Source organism: Bos taurus, chromosome 25 (assembly GCF_002263795.3).
Source record: "Bos taurus isolate L1 Dominette 01449 registration number 42190680 breed Hereford chromosome 25, ARS-UCD2.0, whole genome shotgun sequence".
In the NCBI taxonomy this organism is placed as follows: Eukaryota; Metazoa; Chordata; class Mammalia; order Artiodactyla; family Bovidae; genus Bos; species Bos taurus.
In genome coordinates, this window is record NC_037352.1 from 18812798 (window position 1) to 18826068 (window position 13271).

The 13271-nt window shown below is 38.0% G+C and overlaps 1 protein-coding gene and 1 non-coding gene across 3 annotated transcripts in view; one reads left to right on the forward strand and one right to left on the reverse strand.

Moving 5' to 3' along the window:
* DNAH3 (dynein axonemal heavy chain 3) overlaps positions 1-13271 on the reverse strand; it is a 249056-nt gene that overhangs the window by 89904 nt on the left and 145881 nt on the right. For both annotated transcript variants that reach the window (XM_059881557.1, XM_059881556.1), the window contains exon 40: positions 12205-12450. In XM_059881557.1, coding sequence (XP_059737540.1) covers positions 12205-12450 — 246 coding nt within the window. The remainder of the gene's footprint in view (positions 1-12204; positions 12451-13271) is intronic.
* On the forward strand, positions 2576-2648 carry TRNAR-CCU (transfer RNA arginine (anticodon CCU)). The gene has a single exon. It is a non-coding gene; the product is annotated as a tRNA-Arg (tRNA).

Below are 13271 nucleotides of genomic sequence, written 5' to 3' on the forward strand. Positions count from 1 at the left end.
ATTCTGGGAATTTATCATAAGGAAATAATTCACAATGAAAATAATCTCCATACACAAATATATAGCACTGTTTGTGATAACAAAAACTGAAAATAATTTACGTGCCCCACATTAGAATACCAGTCAAAATTATGTCTTATAAGATAAATGGACTCTTTTACAGTCATTAAAATGATTACACTATTTACAAAACAAAAAGACACACAGACAAAGAAAACAAATATGGTTACCAAAGGGCAGCAGGGGGGATAAATCAGGAATTTGGGATGAACAGATATCACTATATCTAAAACAGAAAACAATAAGAACATATTGTATAGCATGTCAAACTATATTCAATATCTTATAATAACCTCTAATGGTCTTTCCTGGTGGCTCAGCAGTAAAGAATCTGCCTGCAATGCAGGAGAATCAGGTTCAATCCCTGGGTTGGGAAGATTCCCTGGAGAAGGAAATGGCAGCCTATATAGTATTCCTGCTTGGAAAATGCCATGGACAGTGGCGCCTGGAGGGCTACAGTCCATGGGTTCTCAAAGAGCTGGACATGATTTAGTGACTTAACAATAACAACAATAATCTAAAACAGAAAAGAATGTGAAAAAGAATATCACTTTATATATATAAAAGCTGAATCACTTTCTTGTACATCTGAAACATTGTATATCAACTATACTTCAATTAAAAAAAAAGGACTAGGGGAAATGAAGTAGATACACTTCAAGAGAGATGAATTGACTCTAAGAAGAGAATTCACATCATCTTACACAAAAGGGAAAATCATGTGATATATCCAATTAACACTTAAGTAAAATAGAAAATTTTAAAATTAAGTTTTGAAATAAACTATTAAATACTTAAAAATGATAGTTACAAAAATCTAAGTATTAACATAGAAAAATGCTTTCAAAAAACAATGACAGATAAAATAGAAGAATAAAAAACAGAATGTATAGCCTTATGGCAACCATGTAAAGAGATGAAAGCAGATGGACAAGAGAGAGAAAGGTTTTTGGAAACGGAAATACTTAACAATAATATGGTATGAACGAAAATGTTTTTTGATCATTTTTATTTAATAGAATTGAATTATTTTTACGATAAGAAAGGAGACACAAAAAGCATTCAGAAAGCATTTGTCCCCTTCTCTTGCTGATATTATTAGCTGGAGCTAATTTGTGGCTTGAAACAAACATTTGGAACATTTTGGCCAAAGAGAAAAGGTCCAACTGAATATAAGTGGATTTATGGCCGTGTGACTTTGGCCAAGGTTATCACTGTATATCTGTAAAATGGCCCTGGCTTTATATCAAGCTCAGAAAAATTGCTGTGGAAGGCAAATGAATATGTGTCAGACATTTAGCATAGCTGTGGGCATACAGAGAGGCACTTGAGGTCTGTTTGGTACTCATCAGAGTAGGGCTTTTGTTTTCTCTGTACTGTGATTTAAACTCAAATTCTGATGCAAGTGCAGGGGCAGAATGGAGGGAATAGTACTAGAAATCCAGGAAGGTGAATTAATTCTATCACCTTTTACCACCCCATGCCCCACCTCTGTTTTCTTGTCCTTCACTTGAGAGAATAAGATAAACTTTAACAGAGAAGTGAGTGGGTTTTCAAAGGACACACAATAAATGGGTAAATAAAGAGAAATTTAGCACTTTCTGGACAAATAAAGATAAATGTCAGTTGATGATAACGCAACCTTGAGAGAATTCCCCAAAGGACTGCCGGCTTTCCTTAGTGTCTACTCCCCAACACAGTTCCTTTAGCACTCATTTGAGAGTTCCATGTACCCCAAAGGCTCCTAGATCATGAAAAGTCCAGAAAACAATATCCCATGAGGTCAGAGAAGGCCTCCCTGGAGCTCTCACCATGAGAATTTAAAACCCTGTGGAAAAGTTACAAAGGTATTTTATGGCTCAGACAATAAAGCATCTGCCTACAATGCAGGAGACCCAGGTTCAATCCCAGGGTTAGGGAGATCTCCTGGAGAAGGAAATGGTAACGCACTCCAGTACCCTTGCCTGGAAAATCCCATGGACGGAGGAGCCTGGTAGGCTACAGCCCATGGGGTCACAAAGAATCGGACACGACTGAGCGACTTCACTTCAAGATGGTAATAAGTATAACCAAAACCAGATCAAGACGTCATATATTACACCATCCCATAAATTTGAAATGGCAAATCTATAGAGAACAGATGAATACCTGCCTGGGACTGAGACTGGGAACAAAGATTCCTTGAAAATGGGAATGAAGGATCTTATTGTGGTGATGAATGTTTTAAATTTGTTCTAATGTTCCAGTGTTCTAAATTGGATTAAACAGTTGCACAACTAGGCAAATTTACTAATAACCACTGATTGCTTACTTAAATGAGTGAATCTTATGTAAATTATACTTCAATAGCTGTTATATAAAAAAGAATTTACACTTGGCACTTAAAACACATTTTTGGATTCCAGTGGGTTCTGGCTAGGAGGTTGGTAATTTCCTACTAAAATACTTAGGAAGGCAAAAGAGAAAGGAGTGGAATAATGTCAATGAAAACAAGACTAAAAGAAGGTAGGCGACTTCCTTGGTGGTCCAGTGGTTAAGACTTTGCACTCCTAATGCAGGGGGCCCAAGTTCGATCCCTGGTCAGGGAACTAGATCCCACATGCTGCAAATAGGAGTTCACATGCCACAAGACCCAGTGTACCGCAACTAAGACCCAGCACAGCCAAATATTAACAAAACAAAACACAAAGACTAAAAGAAGTTAGGTAGAATCTCCTCTAACTAGATATCAAACAAGTTGGACTGAGAAATTTTACCTCAAGAGACTGCATGAGAAACTGCAACAGGCCCACTAAAATACTTTTAATTTTCCTCCTCCTTGCAACTCATGATATACAGAGATGTAAGTGACATCCCACATAGAAAATCAGACAGCTGTTCCTCTGTCCTGCCACGTACTACTCTAGGAGAATTGTCTTTTTTTTTTGGTCACCCTTGCCTTGCCAGGCCATCTTTCTACAGCTGATAGGGGTAGTAGGGTCCCAGACCGCAATGAGGAAAAAGGAAAATAGTTGTGGCGCCTTAAATAGGTCTTCCAAAGTGAAAAACCACGATCATTTTTCTGTTGAGAAATGTCCTCTTTTAGAATGTTCACATGAAACAAATTAAAAGGCTACCTCCAACAGATGGCATTAGTTGATCATACATGATCTTTGGATCTAGGCCATCCCGTTGTTTCTGACTCTAAAGGAGAGTTTACAGCATTTGGGTTTGTTTTTAAGGGGGGTTATGAATACCATTTACCCTGATCATGTCCAAAAGTAGCAAGAGTTTTGAAAACCAGCAGAAAGAGAAGTGTATGATTACCATGGAGACAAGAGTAAAGCTTAAATTTGCATGGATATTTTCACACTGATCACTTGTAAGGTGTCATTTTGCTCTTACAAACAGTTTTTTCAGAATCAAACCTACTTTCAAGTAGAGTAGTTGTAAGAGAAGATATATGAAGAAAGCAGTTTGCATTACATTATGGAAATTATAGTTTTTCTTACATTGCATCAGTTGAACAGGACACAGAGGAAGGAGATGAATCACGGTAGACAGGAGATATTGTAGGGAAAAGTTACCTAGGAAACTTGGAAGCTATGCACATAATTAGCTGTCCAGCAGCAGAAGGGAAGGAAAGATGTCACAAAGTGGACCAAGAATGGGGTCAAGGGTACTTTATGTACCCATTTCCTGGCACAGAGCATGAACAGACTGATCTTAATGATGAGGAAGCAGAAAGCAACATATGGAACCTGTGAAAAAAATACTGCTACATACAGGGATATAATATGGAGATCATAATTGAAAGTATACTTCTGAACCTTGTTTAAGGCAGGACTCACAATCAAATTTGAGGAAACTGTTTGGTATCCTACATAGGGTACAAAAAGACAAGTTTTTCATGAAATAAGAACAGAAAGTCATAAAGAGAAAATAGGCTTAGATGAAAAGGCAAAATGAGATTGAAAAAGGGGGGGTAGATGAGTGAACTAATAGAGATGATGATATGGAGGAAGCAATAAAAGTTACTAACGTTGATTTAAGACTTTATGTGCGTCATACTTAATTATAAATGTTTTATATACATCAACACATTTCATTCTTATAAGAGCACCAGAAATTAGTGCTATTGTTGTCCTCATTTCATAACTGAGGAAACTGAGAGATGTTAAGGAACTTTTTCAAGGGCACCCAACCAGTAAATACTAGAGCCAGGATTCAACCTCTGAAAATATGACTTCATGGCCTGTGCTTTTAATCATACACTAAGGAAGGACATCAAGGAAACAAAAGATACAACAGCAGAATTAAAATCAGTCAAGACAGGAAAAGCATAATTGAAGTTGTGGGTGAATCATATTAAAATGAAAAATCTAAATAAAAAAGGCAAAAACATAAAAATAAGGAAGGAGGAAATGATAAATACGAAAGCCAGAGAATAAAATTTTCCTTTGATGACTGAAAGGATCATGTTCTAGGAAAAATAAACAAAAGAAGACCTACATCTTGACATAGTCTGTTAAAAAAGAGAACTATGATAAAACATTACAAGAAAGGATATCAATAAGAACCTGTGAAAAATAACTGCTATATAGATACAAAATTCAATCTCACCCTAATTAAAAAGAGAAGAAATTTACATTAGTACTATTTTCAAACTTCAAACATGAACAGAACATCAATATACATGAGGCAAAACTAATGGAACCACAGGAGAAATAGAAAAATACACTATTATAGTTGGAGACTTCTATACCCCTTTATCAGTAATTGACAGGTAGCAGGCAGAAAATGAGTAAAGATATATCAATAGTTAATTACCAATCAACTGGAACTAAAGGACATCTATAGATTACTTCATCTAACAAGAGCAGAATATATTCTTCTCAAGCTCACATGGAACATTCACCAAGATAGATCATATTCTGGGCCAAAAACCACAACTTAAAAGTTTTTAATTAATAGAAATCACACAGTGTATACTCTCAGACAAGAACACAGTTAAACTAGAAAGAACTTTGTACTTTCTGTTCAATTTTTCTGTAAACCAAAAACTGCTCTAAAGCTACAGTCTATTAATATTTTTTTTAAAAAGAGAAGAAATTTGGGCTTCAGCCACGATGGCAGACTAGAAAGACCCTGAGCTCAATTCTCAAGAATACACCCAAATCGCAATTATTTGCAGAACAGTCATCAATGAAAAAGACTGAAACCTACCAGAAAATATCTTCTACAACTAAAGACATAAAGAAGGAACCACAATGGGACAGGTAAGAGGGATGGACTGGCAATATAATCAAGTCTCATACCCATAGGGTGGAGGCAATCCACAAACTGGACAATAATTACAGTGTAGAGGCTCTCTCACAGGAGTGAGAGTACTGAGCCCCATATATAGCTCCTCAGCCTGGTGGTCCTGCACTGGGAGGACCATATCCCCTAGAGCATTTGACTTTGAAGGCCAGTGGACTTAATTTTGGGAGTTCCAAAGAACGGGAGGAAATAGGGACTTCACTCTGCAAGGCCACACACAAAATCTCACATGCACTAGGACCCAGGGCAAAAGCAGCAATCTGATAGGAGCCTGGGCTAGACCTACCTGCTGGTCTTGGAGAATCTTGAGGAGAGGCTGGGATTGCAGTGTAGCAGTGGCTTACCCTGGGGACATAGACACTGGCAGAAGCCATATTTGTACTATGTAGATACTGCTGCTGTGAGCAGTCACAATGGAATCCTACCTGTAGCTCATTAATATAAGATCTGAAAGTAAAAGTGAAGTCGCTCAGTCATGTCTGACTCTTTGCGACCCCGTAGACTGTAGCCTGTCAGGCTCCTCTGTCTATGGGATTTTCCAGGCAAAAGTGCTGGAGTGGATTGCCATTTCCTTCTCCAGGTGATCTTCCTGACCCAGGAATCGAACCCAGGTCTCCCACATTGCAGGCAGACGCTTTACTGTCTGAGCCACCAGGGAAGCCCAAGATACAAGATCTGGCCCCATCCAATAACCTGAAGGCACCAGTGCTGGAAGGTCTTGGGCCTAACAACTAACTGGGTGGAGACACATCTCCATTCATCAGCAGACAGGCTGCCTAAGGACTTCCTGAGCCCACAGCCCCTCTAGGCCCACAGGCCCACAGGCCTTTCCACCAGTGAACAAGCACTAGCCTGGCCTTCTAGGAAGCCTAGATTAGCCTCAAGACTAGCCTCATCCTATGACAGACATATTAGATAGCATATTAAAAAGCAGAGACATAACTTTGCCAACAAAGGTCTGTATAGTCAAAGCTATGATTTTTCCAGCAGTCATGTACAGATGTGAGAGGTGTATCATAAAGAAGGCTGAGCACCAAAAAATTGATGCTTTTGAACTGTGGTGCTGGAGAAGACTCTTGATAGTCCTTTTGAGATCAAACCAGTCAATCCTAAAGGAAATCAACCCTGAATATTCTTTGGAAGGACTGATACTGAAGCTGAAGCTCCAATATTTTGGCCACCTGATGTGAAGAGCCAACTCACTGGAAAAGACCCTGATGCTGGGAAAGATTGAGGGCAGGAGGAGAAGGGGATCACAGAGGATGAGATGGTTGGATGGCATCATTGACTCAATGGATATGAGTTTGAGCAAGCTCTGGAAGATGGTGAAGGACAGGGAAGCCTGGGGTACTATGATCCATGGGGTTGCAAAGAGTCAGACACAACTGAGAGACTGAACAACAACAAGAAGGAGCAGAGAAAGGGCCTGAGAACATATTTGAAAGCACAGTAGCTGAAAACTTCCCTCACATGGGAAAGGACACAGTTACCCAAGTCCAGGAGGTGCAGAGAGCCTGATACAGGAGGAAGCAGAGAGGAACATACCAAGACATGTTGTAGTAAAAATGACAAAAATTCAAGAGAGACTATAAAAGGAACAAGAGAAAAGCAACAAATAACATACAAGGGAACTCTCATAAGGCTATCAGCTGATTTATCAGCAGAAACTCTGCAGGCCAGAAGGGAGTGGTGCAATATTTTTTAAGTGGTGAGAGGAAAAAACCTACAACCAATAATATTCTACCTAGCAAGGCTTTCGTTCATATTCGATGGAGAGATAAAAAGTTACACAGACAAACAAAAGCTAAAAGAGTTCAACATCACCAAACGAGCTTTATGACAAATGTTAAAGGGAACTTTTCAAAGCAAAAATGAAAAGGCCACACCCAGAAATAAGAAAATTACAAACCAAAAAAAACTCACCAGCAAAGGCAAACCAACAGTAAAGGTAGGAAATCATCCACACACAAAACTAGCAAGGAGGTTGAAAGTCAAAAGTAATAAACTCTAAAACAGAAACATAGTCCGATGGAACAAGATAGAAAGCCCAGAGATAAACCCATACACCTATGGATACTTTGATAAAGGAGGCAAGAATATACAGTGGGGCAAAAATAGTTTCTTTAATAAGTGGTGCTGGGAAAACTGGACAGTCATGTATAAAAGAATGAAATTAGAACACTTCCTAATGGCATATGGAAATATAAACTCAAAATGGATTAAAGGCTTAATTGTAAGGCCAGAAACTATAAAACTCCTAGAGGAAAACATAGACAGAATACTCTATGACATAAATCATAGTAAGATTCTCTATGACCCACCTCCTAGAGTAACAGAAATAAAAGCAAAAATAAAAAAGGGGGACCTACTTAAACTTAAAAACTTTTGCACAGCAAAGGAAACTATAAACAAGGTGAAAAGACAACCTTCAGAATGGGAAAAAATAATAGCAAATGAAACAACTGACAAAGGATTCATTTAAAAAATATACAAGTAGCTCATACAAATCAATAGCAGAGAAACAATCAATCAAAAAAAGGGGCAAAGACCTAAACAGACATTTCTCCAAAGAAGACATACAGATGGCTAATAAGCACATGAGAAGATGCTCAACATCACTCATTATTAAAGAAATTCAAATCAAAACTACAATGAGATATCACCTCACATCAGTCAGAATGGCCATCATCAAAAAATCTATAAACAATAAATGCTGGAGAGGGTGTGGAGAAAAGGGAACCCTCTTACACTGTTGGTGGGAATGCAAATTGATACAGCTGCTATGGAGAACAATATGTGAAGTGAAGTGAAGTGAAAGAGGCCCAGTTGTGTCCAACTCTTTGCAACCTCATGGACTATACAGTCCATGGAATTCTGCAGGCCAGAATATGGGAGTGGGTAGCCTTTCCCTTCTCTAGGGGATCTTCCCAACCCAGGGATCAAACCCTGGTCTCCTGCATTGCAGGTGGATTCTTTACCAACTGAGCCACAAGGGAAATCCAAGAATACTGGAGTGGGTAGTCTATCCCTTCTCCAGTGCATCTTCCCAACCCAGGAATCAAACTGGGGTCTCCTGCATTGTAGGTGGATTCTTTGTATTGCATCCTGCATTGCAGGCAGAGAACAGAATGGAGATTCCTTTAAAAACTAGGAATAAAACCACCATGTAACCCAGCAATCCCACTACTAGGCACATACCCTGAGGAAACCAAAACTGAAAAAGACACATGCTAACCAATGTTCATTACAGCTCTATTTACGATAGCTAGGACATGGAAGCAACCTAGACATCCATCAACAGATGAATGAATAAAGAAGCTATGGTACATATATACAATGGAATATTACTCAGTCATAAAAAGGAATGTGTTTGAGTCAGTCCTAATGAAGTGGATGAACCTAGAGCCTATTACAGAGTGAAGTAAATCAGAAAGAGAAATACAGTTATCGTATACTAATGCATATATATGGAATCTAAAAAGATAGTACTGATGAACCTATTTGCAAAGCAGCAATGGAGACACAGACTTTGAGAACAGAAATATGGACATGGCTGGGAAGTTGTGTGGGAAGTACGGAGAAAGTAACATGGAAATATACATTACCATGTGTAAAATAGATAGCCAATGGGAATTTGCTATATATGACTCAGGGAACTCAAACAAGGGCTTATTAACAACCTAGAGTGGTGGGGTGGGGACAGAGGTGGGAGGGATGTTCAAGTGGGAGGGCACATGGGTAAACTTATGGCTGATTCATGTTGATGCTTGGTAGAAATCAATGCAATACTAAAGCAACTGACCTTCAATTAAAAATAAATTTAAAGAAAAAAAGTAGTAAAATTTATACTCACAATAAGCATTTAAGAGACACAGAATACTATTATATGTAAAATATAGTAACAAAACTAGTAATAGTGAGGGGAGGAGAGTACAAATGCAGTATTTTTAAAATGTACTTGAAATGAAGAGCTCAGCAACTTATACACGCACACACACAAACACACAGACTGCCATATAACTTCATGGTTTCCATATACCAAACATCTATAATATATATATACACACACACAAAGTAAAAGGAATTCAACCGTAACACTAAAGATAGTCATCAAATCTTAAGAGAACAAAAAAAGAAAGAAAAAAAAAGATCACAGAAACAACTCCAAACAATGAACAAAATGACAAGAATATACATCTCAATAATTACCTTAAATGTAAATGGATTAAATGCTCCAACCAAAAGACAGAGTAGTACAAAAGATTGACTGCAGACCTAGAGACATACATAGACTGAAAGTGAGCAGATTCAAAAGGGTATCCCATGTAAATGGAAATAAAAAGATAGCCAAAGTAGTAACACTTATATCAGACAAAACAGACTTTAAAATAAAGACGGTTACAAGGGACAAGGAAGGACCCTACATAATGATCAAGGGATCAATCCAAGAAGATGGCTGTAAATATCTATGCACCAAACATGGTAGCACCTATGTATATACGGCAAAATACATAAGACATAAAAGGAGTAACTGGTAACACAATAATAACAGGGAATTTTAACACCCCACTTATATCATAGGACAGATTATCCAGACAGAAAATACATTAGGAAATGCTGGTCTTTAACGACATTTTTGATCACACAGGCTTAATTGACATTCACAGAGCATTCTGGCCAAAAGTAGCATGATATACATTATTTCATCTGGAGAAGGAAATGTCAGCCCACTCCAGTATTCTTGCCTGGAAAATCCCACGGACCGTGGAGCCAGGTAGGCAATGGTCCATGAGGTCACAAAGAGTCAGGCATGACTGAGCGACTTCACTTTCACTTTCACATACGTTATTTCAAGTGCACATGGAATATTCTTCAGGACAGATCACATGCTAGGCCACAAAAAAGCCTCAGTAAATTTAAGAAAATTGAAATCATATCAAGTATCTTTTTCAACAATGAGCTATGAGACTAGAAGTCAACTATAAGGAAAAAATACTGCAAAAGACACAAGTAAGTGGAGGCTAAACAAGCAATCGGTCACTGAATAAATCAAAGAGAACAAACAAAAATACCGAGAAACAAATGAAAGTGAAAACACGACAATCCAAAGCCTATGGGAAACAGAAAAACAGTTCTAAGAGGAAAATTTATAGCATTATAAGCTTACTACCTCAGCAAACAAGAAAAATTTCAAATAAGCAACCTAACTTTACACCTATATGAAACAGAAAAAAGACAACAAATAAAACCCAACTTAGTAGAAAGAAAAAAATAATAAAGATCAGGAGAAATAAATAAAATCGAGACTAAAAAACAATAGAAAAGATCAGTGAAACTAAAAGCTGGTTCTAGGAAAAGATAAATAAAATTTATAAAACTGTAGCATGATTCATCAAAAAAATAAAGTCAGTCACTGTTTCCCCATCTATTTGTCATGAAGTGATGGGACTGGATGCCATGATTTTAGTTTTATGAATACTGAGCTTTAAGCCAACTTTTTCACTCTCCTCTTTCAATTTCATCAAGAGGCTCTTTAGTTCTTCTTTACTTTCTGCCATAAGGGTGGTGTCATCTGCATATCTGAGGTTATTGATATTTCTCCTGGCCATCTTGATTCCAGCTTTTGCTTCATCCAGCCCAGTGTTTCTCATGATGTACTCTGCATATAAGTTAAATAAGCAGGATGAAAATATAGAGCCTTGGTGTACAGTAAATAGATGGGGAAACAGTGGAAACAGTGTCAGACTTTATTTTGGGGGGCTCCAAAATCACTGCAGATGGTGACTGCAGCCATGAAATTAAAATATCCTTAACTCCTTGGAAGGAAAGTTATGACCAACCTAGAAAGCATATTAAAAAGCAGAAACATCACTTTGTCAACAAAGGTCTGTCTAGTCAAGGCTATGGTTTTTCCAGAGGTCATGTATGGATGTGAGAGTTGGACTATAAAGAAAGCTGAGCACTGAAGAATTGATGCTTTTGAACTGTGGTGTTGGAGAAGACTCTTGAGAGTCCCTTGGACTGCAAGGAGATCCAACCAGTCCATCCTAAAGGAGATCAGTCCTGGGTGTTCATTGTAAGGACTGCTATTGAAGCTGAAGTTCCAATACTTGGGCCACCTGATGAGAAGAGCTGACTCATTCAAAAAGACCCTAATGCTGGGGAAGATTGAGGGCAGGAGGAAAAGGGGCCGACAGAGGATGAGATGGTTGGATGGCATCACCGACTCAATGGACATGAGTTTAGGTAAACTCCGGGAGTTGGTGATGGACAGGGAGGCCTGGCCTGCGGTGGTTCGTGGGGTTGCAAACAGTCAGACACGACTGAGCGACTGAACTGAACTGAACGGAATATACAGAACATTAATACATGGTTAAAGTGATCATTTTGAAGATAATGTATGTAGCAAAACCATAAACATTTCAATATTAGACTATAATGAAAAATGTTAAAGGAAATGTTAAAACCATAATCACCATGATATGACATGTGTAAATACAGAGAACAGGACTAGAAGGGAGTAAGAAAAACAGAAGTGGTTGTATTTCTCATGTTGTTCTCTGGGGCCTATTTTACCACTGAGATTATAGATAATTTTAAAAAGTCATATTGACTTTTTCTAAGTTAACAATTAGTAGTTAAATTAACTCATAAGACCTGAATTCAGGGTCACCCATCTCTACATACATGGGCCAGCTCTGAAGAAGTATACCTCCTCAGGCAACCTACAAAATCTTTCCTGGCTTTTGTAAAGGCCTTACATGGATCTCACATTTTGACTGGGTTTGGAACATAATGCTCCAAACCACTACAGGGAGACAAAACAAACAGGTACCAAGTTACCTCTTTCTGGAAAGATGTTGTTTTTGGTGAGTTTGACGCTTTTGGGTCTTGGGTTGTTATTATCCATACCCATGATCAGGTTGCGGAAAAACAGATCAAATTTCTTTCTGCTGTCTGCGTTGATGGTGCCGGCCACCGTCCACACCAAGGCAAAAAGGAACAGACCTTGTAGCCAGAGGAAGATCTGTTGGCTTGTCAGGCCTTCAAATAATTCACTTTCCTCCTCTTCTACTTCCCTGATTTCATCTAAAAGCAAGAATAAGAACCTCAGAAAAAACTGCACAGTGCAATAGATATGAATTGGGTAGTTCTATACTTGAAGGGCCTGGGGAAGGGACTGATACTGAATGAGTGGCCTGATCCTTCTACATATATTAAAATAAATTTTTTTATTGTAGCAAGATATGCATAACACACAGATTACAATCTTAACCATTTTAAAGTTCAGTGGTATTAAATTCATCCATGTTTTTGTGCAACCATCACCACTATTCACATCTGGGACTATTTTCATCCTGCAAAACTGAAACTCTATACCCGTTAAACATTAATTCATTACCTTCTTCCCCACAACATGACAAATAGCATTCTACTTTCTATCTTTATAAATTTGACTAATCTGGATATGTCTTAGAGGTGAAATAATATAGTCTTTTTCTTTTTTTTTTTAATTTAATTTTATTTTTAAAACTATAGTCTTTTTCTGACTAGCTTATTTCTCTGAGCACAGTGTTCTCAAGCTCCATTTGTTTTGCAGTGTGTATCAGAATGTGTATCAGAATTTTTATTTTGACTGTGCCATGTGGCTTGAAGGATCTGTTTCCTGACCAGGAATTAAACCCTGGCAGGGCAGTGAAAGCACTGAATCCTAACCACTAGACCACCAGGGAACTCCCCATAATTTCCTTCATTTTTAAGGTGAATAATATTTCACTGTATGCATGTATTACATTTTATTTATCCATTCATTGATTGGTGGACACTTGGGTTGTTTTCATCTTTGGTTACTATGAATAATGCTGCTATGAACACAGGTTCTATGTTCAAAAATAATATTGCTATGAATA